This window comes from Saccopteryx leptura, chromosome 2 (assembly GCF_036850995.1).
Source record: "Saccopteryx leptura isolate mSacLep1 chromosome 2, mSacLep1_pri_phased_curated, whole genome shotgun sequence".
Taxonomy (NCBI): domain Eukaryota; kingdom Metazoa; phylum Chordata; class Mammalia; order Chiroptera; family Emballonuridae; genus Saccopteryx; species Saccopteryx leptura.
In genome coordinates, this window is record NC_089504.1 from 122,942,505 (window position 1) to 122,959,998 (window position 17,494).

At 41.7% G+C, this 17,494-nt stretch overlaps 1 protein-coding gene across 4 annotated transcripts in view; it reads left to right on the forward strand.

Annotated features, from left to right (window-relative positions):
* Positions 1-542: 542 nt before the first annotated feature.
* Positions 543-17,494, forward strand: part of KITLG (KIT ligand) — a 97,484-nt gene continuing 80,532 nt past the window's right edge. The window contains exons 1-2 of one of the 4 annotated variants that reach the window (XM_066368675.1): positions 543-1,091; positions 2,222-2,328. In XM_066368675.1, the coding sequence (XP_066224772.1) occupies positions 2,239-2,328 (90 nt within the window). In that variant the 5' untranslated portion in view covers positions 543-1,091; positions 2,222-2,238. The remainder of the gene's footprint in view (positions 1,092-2,221; positions 2,329-17,494) is intronic. The other 3 variants (XM_066368673.1, XM_066368672.1, XM_066368674.1) reach the window with 3 other exon arrangements.

The window sequence follows — 17,494 nt, forward strand, 5'->3', positions numbered from 1 at the left end:
TCTATAAAATGGGTATAAAAATAATACACCGCTACAATAGATTTGGGGGGAAAGATTTAATAATATGTTTAGCATGGTGCCTAGTATGTAATTAAGTGCATCAAATAATTGTGTCTGCTATTATTGTTGTTACATTATCTTTCCGATTTCAAAAACTTCTCTAACAAAAAGTACAGCTTTCAGAACACTTGCTGTTTGGGCGATTGGCACAATTATTACTCTATTACTTCTCTTTGAATCTCAATTTCTACAGAAACAGCAGTGAACCCCTCTGAAAATAGCATTTTCTTTAGCAACACTTTAACCTGAGTCAACAATTCTTTTAATTATTAAATATCTGTCCCCTAAAGTAATTGTTTTAAAAAATAGAGAGCTAAGACAATGATCTAAATTCTAATTAAGCTCCTTTAAAAAATTCTCTAAAGCAGGTGGGCAGGGTGAATGATTTGCTAGGCTCCCAGCGGAGTCCCCTGCCGAAGGATCTATGCATAAAAGAGGGAGCTCAGAGCCTTTGCCAACACGCGAAGTATTTCGTCTGCCCGGGCGGAGCCAGGTGAGCCCCCGAGGAGCTGGGAGGCCGAGCTGGGACTCGCAGCGCCGCGCGCAGCGCCAGCAGCGGCTGCAGGTTGTTAAGCTTCTCCCTCCGCGGCCGTGCGCCCTCGTGGCCTCCAGCCCGTACGCCTCCGGGGCCCCAGGCGGGGCGGATGCGCTCGGCTTGATCTATCCAACTTCTGGGGCATTCACGGTGCTCTGACCGCCCTCCCGGGTCTCCCCCCCGCGCCACTGCCCGGCTTCGCTTCCCTGGGGCTCCGGAAGGGAAGGAGGCGTGTCCGGAGCAGGCGGGAGGGAGCAATATAAAAGTGCTGGCGGCGCGCCGGCCGGGGTCTTATTCGCCGCCTCGCGACGGGACCGGGATCGCTGCAGGCAGCACTGGCCGTGGAGAGAGCGCTGCGCTCGGGCTACCCAATGCGTGGACTATCTGCAGCCGCTGCTCGTGCAATATGCTGGAGCTCCAGAACAGCTAAACGGAGTCGCCACAACACTGCCTGTGCGGGATCACAGCGCTGCCTTTCCTTATGAAGAAGACACAAGTGAGTAGGGCGCGCCCAGGAGCTCGCCAGCTCTCCAAGAAAATCGCGCCCGGAGGCCGGCGCGTCCCGGCACGGGCTGCTTGGGCGTGCGGAGCTGGGTCTGCCCGATCCGCCAAGAAGGTGCGGGGGAGGCGGGCGTGGAGTGCGAGCTGGAGCCGCCCGGGCCGGGTGAGCCAAGGAGGACGAGGTGTGGGAGTGATGAGAGGGAGTCCGTGTCAAGTTTGCAGCCACAGCCGTTAAGTTTGGAGCTGTCAGTAGAGAACCGCAGTTCCTGTAAGGAGGAGGGATCTGCTCTTTGGTCGCAGAGTTGTCAGGAAAAGTTCTCATGGAAAGGCATGTTTTTGCACGGGAGACATTTTCTCGTGGATTCCGGGAGATTACAAAACAGCTCCCCGTGCGCCAGGCTCGCTCTCGCGCCTAGGTTTCTGTGCAGCCCCCAGGTGGGCGCGCGGCGCCTGCGGACGCTGGGACCACCGCGGGAGCGAAGCGAACCCCGAGTTCCTTAGCAGCAGCGCTCCGCGTGGCGAAGAACCTGTTCGGCCAGCCGGGGAAACTTGGCTCCCCGCAGCATTTGCCGGGTTTGCAGCTCTGGGGGAGTTCTCTCGAGAGCTCTAGATGGGGTAATACATCGACCTTGCACCCATCTTCTTTCATTACAGAAGAGCAAGTTTTGTGTGTTTTTTTTTTTTAATGGGCACCTCTAATGATAGTATTGAGGTAATTCTCAGTGCTTCTAAATTGTGCATTATACATTTTAAACACTGGGTAAAGCACCGCCCAGGGGTACAATTAGATTTTTTTCACCTTGAAGCAAGTAAGTGGCTTGTCATTTAGAAAGGGCTCCCACCGGTACTCCAATCCCCAGTTTTCGCCACTGCACTTCTTACCTCTTCTCCCTTCTCCCATTTGGAATTGTGTGTATCTGCCCAGGGCTGGGTAAGGCTGCTCTTTCACCGCCCAGAGGTTCTATCCGAGACTGCAATTCCTGCAATGTGCCGAACGGTTTGAAGTGTTGGGGGAAGAGGGAAGTGGGGGGGCGGGGGTTGTACAAATCGTCAGTTTAGAATGAAGGCATCAATGTGCAGAAAATACTGTATTAAATGACACGCTTCGTATCATATTTTAAATAGATATCTAGGCTTGGGAAATGTACGCATTCAGAAGGAATCAGGAAGAATCAAGCCCATTGCACCGGCGTGGAAAAGGGCAGGAGGAAGGGACATTGCCTGGCAGAAAGGTTTGTGTGGTTTCTAGGGCAGCAGGAGTGCACATTCCTATCTTGAAAGCAGCTTGGCTTATCATTGAAGGCCACACCTGGGATCACCACAGCGTGCTGTTGAAATGCAAGTGTTAAAGACTGGCAAGGAAAGAGAACTTTCAGTGTAATTGCTTGATTTGTACGAGTTTTTTGCTTTGCAGGAATAATAAGCAAGGGCAGGGAACCAATTCCTTGTTATAGTAGCATCTGCTCACATGGATGGTGGTTGTGAGATCTGAGTGGAGGAATTTCTACTAGTTCAGGAAGAGAGCCTAAACCTTCCTATTTAAACAAGAGCACTGGAAACAGATCGGGTTAATGACCAACACTCCAAAGGCGGGAGGTACTATCATGTCACTTTGAGAGTCAGTAGGATTGATGATCCTTGCACCCTTGCTTTGCGAAACGAATGGGGAGCTCTGTAATCTCCTTTCTCACTTTGATTATGTGGCCCTGTAAATCTGATTACACGGAATAATTCCATTGAAAACTAGAAAGAGGTCAATCTAGTCTGAAATGTTATGGTGTTAGTGACTCAGTCCTGCCAACCAGGACATTTGAGACAGCAAAGTATTTTAGAAATGTGATCTGCGCGGACCAAGTTAAAGTGCAAGCCCTTTAGAGGAACTCCCTGATGTTAAAGGACTTGCAGGCATAGGAGGGCAGGGCCCTTGTTGAATGAAGGCATTCATTGCATGGGATCTAATGACCTTCAAGGTTTCTTTTAAGGATACTTCTAGCAATTCCACGTTCTTGTCACTGTAAAGGGAGACACTGCAAATAGCGTGAAATCAATAAAATAATCCATGAAAATGGGGGGAAGAAGATTAGATCCTCGTTCGTATTACTAAATTTTCTAATCCAAAAGGGTCAAGAAATTTTCTGTGTAACTTTGTATGGATGCAACATAGCGTAAAGAAATAAAACACTAAGAAGTAAGATGAATTGTTATACAGAATCTAATGTTATTCTTGCCAGCGAGGAATATGTATTAAATCAATAGTTTAAATGGTCATTTATAAAGATGACCTCAATAGAAGAGTTTTATTTTAAGGCAAGATTTAAAATGAAAATTTAGTAATAGTAATACATAGTATACTTTAATTTGAATTATGCAGCTCTCCAAGAATCATAGATACTCCACAGACATTCTGACCTTTCTGTCAAGCTAAATAAGTGAAAATTCCATCAACAGCCATTTGGGATTCGATAAATGTCTTTCTTTCATTTATTTAACATGTGTGGTGGACCCATTAAGAAAAAAATTACATGGACAATAGCTACCAGAAGCAATTGTAACAATAAGTTTAACCACAAGTCTCCAGAAATTAATGTATTTTACAGTTTTCAGATTTCTGATCGCATTTTATTCATACTGTGTGCATTCACTTTTTGAAGGGAATTGTGGCTTAGGTTCAGAAAGAACATCTATTTTGATGTATAATCATTTATTTCAATGTACTACTCTGATATACTGGTATATTAAATAACATTTGGGCAGCATATTTCGCAAGACCATTTTAAAAAGTGCTATGAGTTAATTGGCCTAGCGCCATATTTATTGAGGTACTTACGTTTCAGTTTAGAGATGGTTTGTGAGAGGTTTTGTTACTGCTGTCAGTTTTAAAAATTTTAAGAATATTAAGAAAAAATTTATTTTACAAGCAGTGTAGAAAAGGCCGTTTTAGGCATTAGTTCTCAAAGGAGCAAATTCCGTTCTAAGAAAACACCTCTCTTTTGTCTGTATGAAGTTTGTCATCTGGGTGATAATACAGGTTTGTAGGGAGAAAATCATTTATGAAAAGAGCATTTCTTCACCTTATCCTTAAAATCACTCAATTTGGAATATGTACTTTGAGTAATTCTATTTTGTGTAGCTTTTAATTGATACATTCTGCCAAGATTTTAAAACTGAAGTGCTAAGTCAATTACATTTAACATAAAACAAGGAACATAACCATATGGAATCTGAAGCCCTGAGCCAAACCAATTAAAATTGCTAAATTTTATTTATGTCTAACTGCTGCTTTGAACATAGCAAATTGTGAATCACATTTGTTCTTTAATGGTAGGTGATTTAAATCTTTCCATCATCAGAAATAACAATAACAACAACAAAATCCCTGCACAAATGGCTACTCTGAATAGTGGATATTTTATGTGTGGTCTGTTGAAGCCCACCCACTCCCTGCGCCCTTTCCCTGTCTGTCTGGAGAGCACCTCAGGTGTAGTGGAAAGATCCTAGCTGGGCTCTGGCTTCTGAAGACTTAGATTCTAATTACTGTTTTACCACCAGTGAGACAAATGACCTTGGACAAATGGTTAAATTTCTTGGGAATTCCATTTTGTATGATGGTTATGAAACAGAGTTTTCTCACATGGTGGTTGTATGGTTTGAACACAATTATATATATATATATATATCTTTATCCAAGAATAGTGGCTTACTGTAGTTAACAGTCTGAATTTATTGTTCCTGAGAAGAGAATTGCCTTCCAGCTCACTCACAACCCAGAGAAAAACTGGCAATTGCAAGTAAATTGCTTAACCAACAAAGCACAGAGACCAAGTTTTCATAAATCTGAGCCTGTGGATTCACTGCCACCCATTATCAGCTGTTATCTGTTTATAGACTGTAATTAACACACATCAAACTAGGAATGAATGAAAACAAAGGCTATATGTGGCATGAGAAGTGTCCAGTCTTTAAATGTGAAATGAGTGAGAGAATTAGAATTAAAAACAGCAATAGAACATGGAAATATTCTCAACATCTCTGATTCACTTCCACATTTGCACTCTTGCTTTGTAAGTTCCCTTTGCATGATGCTGAAGGGTTATTTTATTTTAGACTAGAGATTTAGCTTCTGTCCCTGGTGTTCTCCCACTTGCTCTTCTGAGTGAGGCCATGCATTCATTTCTGCCCGGTGTCTTTATTGTCTTTCCCAGGCAACATGCAGTGACATTTTTTTTTATCCATTACGAAAGCTTGGGAGATTTTTTTTATTATTACTATGTTCCCTTTTGTAAATTAGGGTAAGGCATTTATGTAAATCTCTCAAGAGTGATCCTTTATCTTTGTTTTCTACTACATGAATCAGCAGCTGCAAGGGACTGTTTTTGGATGTAAGTCACCTGTGTAATCAGAACAATTTATGAAACAAATTGGCAAAACACCAGGATGCTTTTATAATACATGCTGTTTTCAAGGTTATTTTGTATAGACTTTGTCTCATAGAAACCATTGACTGTATCCTTACTGATTTAATAGATTCAGGAAAATGTTTTTGCCTTTTTACTTAATTATGGGCACAGGAAAAACTGTATACAGGAGCTGGGAGTCTGAGAGAATTGTTATGATCACATCTCTACCTATTTCCTCTGTCCAGAAAAAAAAAGGGGGTGGGGTGGGGTGATTTTCCTATAATTAGGCCTCGTGGTTCTTTTTAAAGATCTCAGTATGTCTCATCTAAAGAAAGACTTTTATGTTGCTCTCTTTGTCTTTTGGCTACATTTTACTGTTTTTCTAGGCTGCCACATTGCCTTGGGGATTAGGAGATAGAGTTCTTATATTAGGCTGGATATGATACATACATACTAAACTGTATGACTTTGGGAAGGGATTTGATTCTTTCTGAACCTCAGTTTCCTCAACTGTAAAATGAGAAAGTAGGACTAGGTGATTTCTAAGTGTCTTCAGTTCTAAAATTGTCCATTTCGGAGGAACTAGGAAAATAGAGGTTTGAACCAGATGGCATGTAAGCTTCCTTTTGTTCTGAGGTGCACGTAGCCATTCCTTTGGAGCAAATACAAATCATAACCATTGTTTTATAATTATGAACCAGCCAATGGGAAGAAATGAAGGAGATTTCAATTTAGACTGTTCTGCTTTTAGCCATTTCACCTGCTGCTACTTGATATTTCTCTCTTAACAAGAATGGTATTTACACTTTCCCATTTTAGCAATATCCATCGTTGAAGAGGATCTTTACTTTCTGTCTTCTGATCTTTAAATCCTCTAAGGAAGGATATAAGGCAAAGTCAGGCAGACAGAGGAGACAGGCTAACAAAAGGTAATGAATGCCTCCCCATATGTGCTTGTCTTCTCTGCTCCTGCTGTATGCAGTATCTCTGTGCACACCGCAGGAGATGGAGAGAGAGAGCCTGCTCTTGTAGTAGAAAGAGCATCAGTGTGGAGAATCAGAGGATCAGGTCCTGCGCTTGGCTCTTGCTCTGGCGGCACCAGCAGTCACTGAGTCTTAGGCACGTTTTGGGCAAGTCTTGGGCAAGTCACTGAATCTTAGTAGTATCTCTGGTCACACCCAAGCGTTAATCCTCAGAAGATAGTGGAGAGGAGAGGTCTACAGCTAGAAACAGGCAGGAAAAGGAGGGAGCAGCCTTCCTGCCTCAGGGAAAGAGAGTTGCCATGGAAGACACTTTGCCCAGGACTTTTACAGGTCCAGTACCTTCTCAGGAATGCTTCTTGCCTACCTCCTTTCCTTCACCTCTATCTAGGGCTGAACTTAGCTGGTAGTTGGGGCAAGACCAGTAGCTAGCAGCAGGTTTTCCTTAGCACACAGAAGCCATGACAGTCTTCTTCTCATTGTTGACCTGAGACTATTCAAAGATCAGCTGGACTAGTCCTCCAGCAGTGACGATGACAAGAGCGTAGGCAGAGTCTAGAGCTACCACTAAAGCAAAGTTCAGAATGGAGGCAGTGAACCAGACAATTAAAAAGGCAGCAGTAGCTCTTTCGGTTATCTGGGTGCAGGATTCAGCACTTGGCTTTGCAGGTGTAGTTGTTGCCTTGGGGCTTTGAATGCTACTGAACAGAATGTGGTTTTGAAGGGGGGCAGTTTAGGTGCCTTTTCTGTGTTCTGGGTGCACAGAGAGCAGCTCAAATTTGGACAGTTGCCTTGCAAAGAATGCCTTTGCTTTCTAGGGTGACAGTGCAAAAGGGCGCAAAAGACAAGTGCAAGAGCCAACCCCTTGTCAGTGCTCACTTGAAAAAGGAAGCCTCAACCTCCTTCCCCATTGCAAAAGGGCACCCGCACTGCATAACGTGCCAGGCTGCCCACCAGGAGGACAGCACGCAGCAAGGGGGGCCCTGTGTGTGTCTTGTTTACTAGCACTGCCACCCTTTCAGGAATAGTTCATCTGAACAAAAGCATGGTGGGTACTTAGAACATTTGCCTCTTTTTCAACTGGACGTAAAATTTCTGAATCCAACAACCTTTTCATTTAAGCGCACTTCATCACTGGCTTAGAATGTAAAGGATAGATCAGTGTTTGAGTAAGCCAGGTCACCTCTAAAAATTACAATTTAATAGTGGCTGTCTGTCATGAGGGACCCCCTTGTGCCAAGTTTTGCCCTGATTACTGGGAGTCCCTTTCTCAAGCCTTTCTAAACAGCTGCCTTGTGAAAACACTTGGATTCCTTGATTTCCAAGCAGAATGTTGCAGAAAAAGTGGGTTGTGTTATTAAGTCCTTACTCTTCTCCTGGCATGTGTTATCCATATGGGTGGCTGTTAGAGTTTATATTAACTGCTGAACATTAAGAGGGAGGGGGGAAGGGTAGAAGTGTTTCATATAAAACAATTTCTAATGTGATCTAGAATACCCAAGGATTGTAAAACAAACCTCAGCAGTCACACATCATTATCTGTGGTTCTGTGTAAACCAACAAGTTGATACTTCTGAAATAGTCAATACGTTAGGGATTTCTGTTTTTGATGACCAACTGTAAAACCTCGGTGATTGCTTTAGTTTGGATGTCTGGCCATATAGAAAGCTGTTCTCTTCAGCCAGCCCTACACAGAGATATCTGATGAGTTCTGTTAAACTGAGGACTAACAGTATGTGCTTCACTGCTTGTGAAAGGGTGCATGGCTGGTGCTTTTTGCCTTCAGGTGGCCCAGAGTAGGCACTGAAGTGCAGAGATTATGAAGGAGTCAAAGACATTCATGGAAAGGGAAAGAGGTTATTAGAATATTTTTAATATTGGATGAAATTAATTTTATGTACAAAAGCACTACAAAATAGCATTTCTATAATCTTTTCATTGTTTTTGCAAATTATAACATTAAAAAATAATTTTTAAACCCTGCCTCAGAAAGTGTGTTTAAAACTTAGTACGTGACTTTTTATAATGTGCCAGGGCCATAGTACTCTGTATCTTAATATTTAGAAAATAGTGTACTTCTCCCCCTCCCCCCCCCATTTGTAACTTGACTTTTTTTTAAATTCTTAAACAGTCTCGGTAGACTTTTAAATCCAAAACCGATTTGACCATTTATTATTCTACTTCTGTACAAATGCCACACCCAAATGATCCAGGTCCAGGGAATGAAACTTACTGTAGTATATGCAAATTTTGACATTTAAATGTATAGCCATTTTAAAGAGTTCCCATCATTGTTTTCTAAAATCAAATTGCCCAGATGATAACAGAGTGGCATTCAGTAGGAATGCCAGTTCCAAGATTAATTAATTGGGAGAACATCTCTTCTGGGAGGTAGGGATGATTTTTTTAAATCACATTTCACAGATGAGAAAGCTCAGATAAGGCCTTTGCCCTGCCAACTCCAAGTGTTTATTGCCAAGATTAACACCCAAAGACTTTTCACTGGCACAGCCACAGTCCATTAGTGTGGCTTATTCGGTACCTCAAAGATGCAGATTCTGTTTATAGGAACAGTGAATCAAAAACAAATGCAATTCAGATATTAAAAACAACTGCCAGCCTGACCAGGCAGTGTTGCAATGGGTAGAGCGCTGGACTGAGACGTGGAGGACCCAGGTTCAAAACCTCAAGGTCCCCGGCCTGAGCATGGGCTCATCTGGTTTGAGCAAGGCTCACCAGCTTGAGCCCAAGGTCGCCGGCTTGAGCAAGGGGTCACTTGGTCTACTGTAGCCCACCCCCCATCAAGGCACATATGAGAGCAACAATGAACAACTAAGGTGCCGCAACAAAGAATTGATGCTTCTCATCTCCCCCCCCCCCCCGTTTCTGTCTGTCCCTATCTGTCCCTCTCTTTGATTCTCTCTGTCTCTGTAAAAGAAAACAAAAACAACTGCCAGTAGTGGAATTTGGACAAAAAAATTTTATGATTCCAGTTGCCTAGCAGAGTGGTTCATATTAGATACTCAATGTGTTGTGGAGGAAGTAAATGCCCAGTTCAGGTTGTTAGGTCCTGATAAATTTTTTCAAAGCCTGCCTGCCTACCTGCACCTGCCTTCTTTCCTTCCTTCCTTCCTTCCTTCCTTCCTTCCTTCCTTCCTTCCTTCCTTCCTTCCTTCCTTCCTTCCTTCCTTCCTTCCTTCCTCCCTCCCTCCCTCCCTCCCTCCCTCCCTCCCTCCCTCCCTCCCTCCCTTCAAGATTTTTAACTACTGTGCTGGGTCTTTTATATACAGAAATGTGTTTTGTTGATGATTAGAAAGGCTACTTGGTTCTCTGTAAATATGCACTACCATTTACTAAGCAAAACTGGCGGCCTGGTGAGAAAACAGACAACACTGGATTGAGTTATAGATCAAATGCAGTATTGGTTTTGCCACGTACTAGCTGTGTGACCTTCAGTAAGTGTTTCTTTCTGAACTTTACTTTCCCAATCTTTACAACAGGTTCAGAAATAACAACCTGTTAATAGTATTAATTGAGATTGACTAAGGATGCAGTGACTTGCACTTAGTGAGTAATCATTTCCTTCTCTGCTAGAATAGTAAATCATGAAACATTGCAGCAAATCCAAGTGCTCTAAGAAACAAATTCATTGTTAGCAATTCCTGCCTTTGCATGAATAAGTAAATTAAAATAATCCCTGGAGATTAATACCTTAACTGCCCTATTTATATGTTATCTACCTTTTTCAACATTCATAAGAACACTTAGCAAATTAAACAATTTTTTTCCTCCAGTTTTATCTCCTATACCTTTCTCCCCTTATTGTGAAAGGAAACAGGCCAAAAGACAAGCAGTTTAAAAAGAAAGCAGCTTACTGAATAAGGAAATCATAGTTAATAAGTTAATACGTATTTGTTGATTACTCACTATGATGAGATACCATGCCACAAACTGAACAGGTATATCTCATTTGATTCTAGCAGAAAAAAAAAATGTCATGAAGTAAATAGTATTATTTATATTACAGTTTTTAACAAATAAGGAACCTAAAGCTCAGAGGGATTAAGAAAATTTGCCCGAGATTGAAAGAAAAATAAAATGCAAGGAAGTGAAGAAGCTTGGATTTGAAGCCAAGGCTATTGAATTCTAAAGATTAGATTCCACTTAACCACTTCAGTGGAATGCATCCATATTTAGGTATACATACATACATGTACAGTCGGTACAGCGTGACTTTTCTAGTTCTTTTAAAATTTGTGTGTGGAGACGACAGCTTTTTGTCTGCGGGGAAGACTGAGGCAGGAAAGCTGAGTGTCTGGGTGAGTGACAGGTAGCTTCTGCCCCAGCTCCCGAGCCCAGGACTGTAAGTGGTTGTGATACACGTCACAGTCTGGTCACCAGCCTCTCCCACCTCAGTCTCCTTAGCTGTCAAATGCCTGCCTTGTCTGACTGTTGTGAGGGAGGCCCCTTCCCAGATGCGAACATACCATTTGACTTTATGGAGTTAAGAATTATTGCCCAAATCTTGGTGTCTCTCAAATAAAATCATACTTTTGTCAGCAGAGGGCAGGTTTTGAAATATTTTAAAATTGTGTTTCAAAATAAACTCTTAGGAAAACAGGTGCTTCAGGGGTCACTTTAATCAGTGGGTTCTGACCCTGTTTCCATTCTGTTTTCAGAGACAGTCTTAAGTGGCGGTGAGCCTATTAGAAAACTATTTAGTAATGGTATCTTTATGCTTATGCCTCTGGTTTTAAAAACTACCAGCCACTTAAGTTATGACCTTTGCTTTGTAGTTCATTTTCTATTTTGACGTGACGATTTTTTAAACAGACGACTGACTATAGGAGTGCCCATGTACGACTGACTATAGAAGTGCCCTTGTCCGCAACATCGCTGTGTGCCTTACTTATCAGTTTAGTGGATCTGAACGTGTTAGCCAAAATGTCCTGGCATCATCTGAATGCAGGTGAAGGAGACAACACAGCCGAGGTGTGAGGAACCAAACACCTCGTAGCCTGCGGCTACACAGCCTGCTTTGGTCGGCTCACCACAGAATCCTCTGAGCCTCAGTTTCCCCACCTGTCTCCCATGGCCAGCAAGAGTGCACTTCTTAAAGGTGGTTATGAAGACTAAATGAAGAAAAAAAAACACAAAAAAGTCCTTAGTCCAGTGCTTGACACTTAAGAGGTACTAAATAAATGTTTACTGTTATCATTAGCATTAAACAAAGGGTACTCTTATCCATAGTGACAGCTCCTTTCTTAAAGACAGTGACTACATTACCAGCCTCTGCAGTCTGAATGGAAGGGAAAGCTGGAGCCATTTATCCAAATAACTCAGGCTTTAAATTCTCTTTAGTCCTGAATAATTTTATTGTTTTCATGCCCTACCATAACAAACAGTGAACAAGAGCTAACAGTGTATTATTATAATCTCAAGATCGTTTACCTAGAGCAGAGTTACTTCTTTCTACCCTGCGCCCAAGGTCACAGGGCTAATGTGAGGTGGAGCTGCTGCTTCTGAACCAGACGGTCTGGAACCAGAGCCTGTGTTCCTAAGCTGTATGCTATGCCTAGAACTGGAGAGGGGCAGCGAGCAAACGTGAGCCCTGCCCTTCCCGTGAATTGGTAGGTGATTTGCTACTTACCCCTGACTGCGAGGAGGAGTCCTTTTAAGCAGTAACAGAAATATAGCCTCTTGTCAAGGGAAAAATGGACAGAACATGGCTTTGTGTCAAAGGCACCTAGGTTTCACCTCTGGCTCTTGACTCTGGCTTGCTAAGAGTTCTTAGGCAAATTATTTAACTTTGCTTCACCTTTTCCTAACTGACTTTCCTCTTCTGTGGAATGGACTGATAATCCTTGGCAGCTCTCCCTCCCTCTCCCTACTCTCCTCTCCCTCCTTTTCTGGTTTCCTCCCCTCTTTACCTTTTTATCCTAGAAATATTATGTTGCGTGCCTGCTTTGTGATTGTCACTCACAGATTTTTACTCTTATAAAAAAGTTTTGTGTTGTGTTTTTTTTTTCAGACCTACCACATGTTTTCCAGCTATACTGTTAGGCTCTGACTTCTGTTTGTGCAAAGTGTTTGATGCATGGACCTCACAGACTCTTGAAGGAGTGTGGACTTTGGAGTCAGACAGAATGCCGCCTGGGTCCTCGCTCTATTTTTCACCTAGACCATGTGCATGTTATTTACTTTCTTTCTCTGGGTCCCAGTGCCCTCACGGGTATCACGGGGTAACACTACAAAGTTAGAAGACTACAAAGATTAAATGAGATAATATATGGAAATGTACCCAGAACAGATGTTCAGTAAGTAGTGTCTCTAATCTTTAAGGACTGGCTCATGCCAGCAGACAGATCAGTGTGCATCAGACTGTCTACTCTGTCCCTGTGCTGCTCTTGTGCGATGGCTGTGATAATTTAAAACCTGTGGTCATTGAAAAGCCCGGAGAGATTAGGAGTGATTCTGGGAAATGGAATTGTGTAACTGTGAACTGAGATTAGTGAAGGTTCTGAATTGTGGTCAGCGTGGACCTTTGAAACTGAAGATGCTGGCGCATGTCTGGGCTGCCAGGGAGGTAAGTGATAGAGCAGTTCTCTACACAGAGGGCAGTTCCATTCAGAGGCCTAGGGTCATATTATCATTCTTAGCCTTGAGTGATAAAAAAATCCAAACTTTCTAAATTCATGAAAGCTTGTGTTTATTAATGTCTTCCAAAATGATCCTCAGCTACTACATATATATACTATGTATTAGTGGCTTTGCAGATTCAGAAACGGAGTCATCTCTCAAATTAGATGTCTTTAAGTCACTTAAGTCTTCTAACATTCTGATTTTCTCATTTTTCAAATGAAGTAGGTTTGTGATTGTTTCTAACTCCTTAGTTGGTTGTGAGGATTAAATGAGCCAGTACCTATGAGAAGGACTACTACCATGCCTGTTACCCAGAAAACCTAGATAAATGCTAGCTGCAGTGAGGCAATACTCAATTTTTCATTTACAGCTTTTTGGGAAGGGTGGAGAGGCATGTGTTGAGTTTAGTAAGTGTGTATGGTTAGCCGTCAAGGATTTTTTTCATTATGAACTGAGGGTTTATTTTCTTATGGGTGATTGTGTTTAGAGTTTAAGGAATGGATTGTCCAGGTTAATCTTTGAGTAAGTTTTGTATCCATCAGGACAGATGCAAGTTACTTTTATCAGTTCATGACTTCAGGTAAACAAGCATTCCATTCTTGGATAGAACATTAAACTGTTATGTCCCTTGTGATGGAGTGCTGATTTGTTCAAGCACTTGTGAAAGACAGAAAGCAGCTTCTGTTTTCTGACATTGTATAATTTAAAGGTTGTTTCCAGTGGTTTCTTGAATGAATCTTTGACTCTCGCTACCTTAATGATAAAGTTACTAACCCAGACACGTTGGCAATGTTGGAAATAATTTTCAGTTCAGCTCAGAGTAGGATCTAACACAAACCTGAGCCAAGACTAAAATCAAGAAGTATAATCTCTTTTAAATGAAAAAAGGGAAAAAATATTTAAGTTTATTCTTTGAAGACCCAGAGGAGAATGAGACAGTCAGTCATTAGCATGTATTATTTTTATAAATTGCTCAGAAGAGCTGGACTACCAAGGTGCTTAATTTTGTGCCTTTCCCTGAAAACTTGTGCCCTGGCATTTGAGGGTAATGTAGGAAAGTCAGAAGAACTCGCTGACAGCACCAGAGATCCTGGTTCTCTGTTTAATTGTGTAGTATTGGTATATAGTTTAGTCTGGGGGTCCCCAAACTATGGCCCACGGGCCACATGCGGCCCCCTGAAGCCATTTATTCGGCCCCCGCTGCACTTCCAGAAGGGGCGCCTCTTTCATTGGTGGTCAGTGAGAGGAGCACATTGACCATCTCATTAACCAAAAGCAGGCCCATAGTTCCCACTGAAATACTGGTCAGTTTGTTGATTTAAATTTACTTGTTCTTTATTTTAAATATTGTATTTGTTCTCGTTTTGTTTTTTTACTTTAAAATAAGATATGTGCAGTGTGCATAGGGATTTGTTCATAGTTTTTTGAATAGTCTGGCCCTCCAATGGTCTGAGGGACAGTGAACTGGCCCCCTGTGTAAAAAGTTTGGGGGCCCCTTGTTAGTCCCTCCAAGCATTCATTTCATTATCCAACAAAACAAATGGTGAATTCTGTAATTTTAAAGATTCTCTCTAATGCATACAATCTAGTGGACATCTGACCATGTAACTACCTTGGTTAAAATCCTCCACTGATTTTGCGTTACCTGCAGGGTAAAGTCCAAACCCTCAGCAATTATACAGGCTGTCTGTGATTTGGCTGGTGCTTATCTCCACCACTCCCGGACTAATAAATTTCATTCCAGTGACACCTAACTGAACAGTGGTACAGTAACATACCCACCGGCTCTGCCCTTAGTCCCGAAGGCCCTGACAGCCTCTTAGTTGTCCAGCTGAGAAGAGTTCCTCCTCTCAGAAGCCCGTCTAATGTTTTTCACCCTTCTTCCCTGCCCCTATTCCCACTCTGTGTAGAGACCTTACCCTGTGCTCCTATAGCATTAAAAAAATTTAAAACCGAAAAAAACAAGCTGCTTAAAACATACCAAAATTATCTGTTTTACTTACCTGTCTCTCTGGCTAAATTGCCTCATATCGGTACCCCCAGCTGGTGGTATGACACCAAAATCTTGATAAAGATGATCTGAACCAAACTATAAGTTAATGAATCCTGCCAGGTGTATTTTTGACAGAATCTTTTACTATCAGCATACTGAACATCTGTCAGCATTCTAAGCATGGGCTTGTGGATTTAGCAATTTTATGCTTACTGACCTCGTCGACACATGGCTTGACAGCAAGGAGGGTGATTGGGAAAGTAGGAGGAACATTAGAACATTACTGTTCTGCATTGATGACAGCAGGAAACAAATATAACTGCATGGAGCGCTGCTACACACACACACACACACACACACACACACACACACACACACTATTCAAATATAATTCTGTTCAGAGCAAGAAGTGATAAATGAGTCGCTTGGGTTGCAGATCAGAGTGGAGACTAGGAATTTTATAAAAGATGAGGGTGGGGCAAGTTGCTTGCCATCTTTGAGGGAATAATACAGTGGCTGAACACCAGTGAATGCTTGCTGATCTCAGGGTTTATGAGCCAGAAAAGATTTTTGGACAAAGTACTGTTGATGATGAAGAAAATGTTGATTCTGATGCTCATTCGATGTGCCAGGTTCTGAACTAAGAGTATTGAGCTATCTCCCCTAATTCTCTCTACCTGCGAGGGTGGTACTGGGGTTATTCCATTTTACAGAAGGGATGGGGAGCTTAGAGAAGCCGAGCACATTGCTCAGCATCTCAGAACAAGTTAGCCTGAAATTGGATGTGTGTACTCCTGCTAATGCTTTGGTTTATAACTGGTGCTACTGTCATCTTTGTGTGTGTGTGTGTGTGTGTGTGTGTGTATAGAAGTGTTTTTTTTATCTACACTGCTCACAAAAATAAGAGATATTTCAAAATGAATATGAAGCTATAAAATATCCCCTAATTTTTATGAGCAGTATATAATAATGAGACTGATAAATACAGTAAATGGATTCTTTCTCCCAGATCACACCCTTCACGATGCTTCCTTTCATATTTTCTTTCCACCGTTTGTGCTGGTTAATAGTTAGCCAGTGCAGTAGACAAGGGCAGTATATTGTGAGGTTTTGCATATATGTGCTTAATCTCTAGAAAGTGACGAAAGACAAATATGACAATTTGAGAATTTTTAGACAGTCCAATCTGAATGGTACTTACTGATTTAAGACAGATGTGGTTAAGCAATTTAGACAAAATAATGTTTCGGTACTTAAGATCAAAGATATATTTAAATATGGAGGAAGAAAGTTGGAGGATTAACAAGAAAATGACATTTTTAAATTTCACTTGTAGTTACAAGGCAGATTTAATCTGTGATCAGAAGCTACCAAGGCAATAATAATAGTACTGCTTTATAATACATTGCTCTAAAGTAACATTACAGAGATTTTGTGTCCTTAAAAATATTCATTTGTGGGATCCTTTTTCAATGCCAAGTCTTACAAGTTCTGACATTTTTTAAGTTACACAACCTCATTAAGGTTAGGATTTCTGGCACCCATACAGCTTTTCAAGTTTCAAATAATATCCTATCACAAACAGCAAAGTCTATCTCCTGGCTCAGTTTATAAACAGAAGCTCCAAAGAGTACCGTGCCTGAGAAGAGATAACAAACCAAAATTAAGTATTGAAGTAGATGTGCAAAATGATTTGTGCAGATTTGGCTCCTAAATCTTACAGCAGCTGCAACATATCTTTCGAATTTCATTGAGCTGGGTCCACTGCTCACAAGGTCCTCTCTGCATTTCCTGGGAAGTAGGTCCCATTCTCTTCCATATGGTGAAAGAATCTCTTTGCTCTCCAGCCAGTCCCTTTCATTTATTCCTCCATGCCTGTTTGATTTCTCAGCAAAGCAGCTGCTTTGAGAAGGAGCCCATTGGATTGTGTGGTTATTACTCACTCAACCCTCTTTTCTGCCCCAAGAGGAAAGTTCCGTTTCTCTCTGCTCCCTGCCCCCACCAGCATTCTTTTGAGGATGGACTTGAGGGTTTAAAATATGTTCTTCATATTCTTCTTTTTATTTTTAAATTAGGAAGATTAATTGATAATCATCCTGAGTCTTCTTCAAGGAAGAATTTCAGAACCCAAGTAGTTTCTATTTACTTTAAAGAGTGTTAACTCGGGACCTTTTTTAAAATAATAAAAAAGGTCTGTCCTCACATCCTGATAGATTGTAAAAAGGCTTCTCCTTTTATTTCTGTTGTATATCTTCTTTTCTCTGCTGAATTCAGAGTCTCTCCCTGCGTACTAATATGATGGAACATGCTAAGCCTAACTTCGTGGATATCTTGTTGGAAAATCTGAATAAAAGAAAGCAAGTCATATGAGAAGAAAGCAGCAATC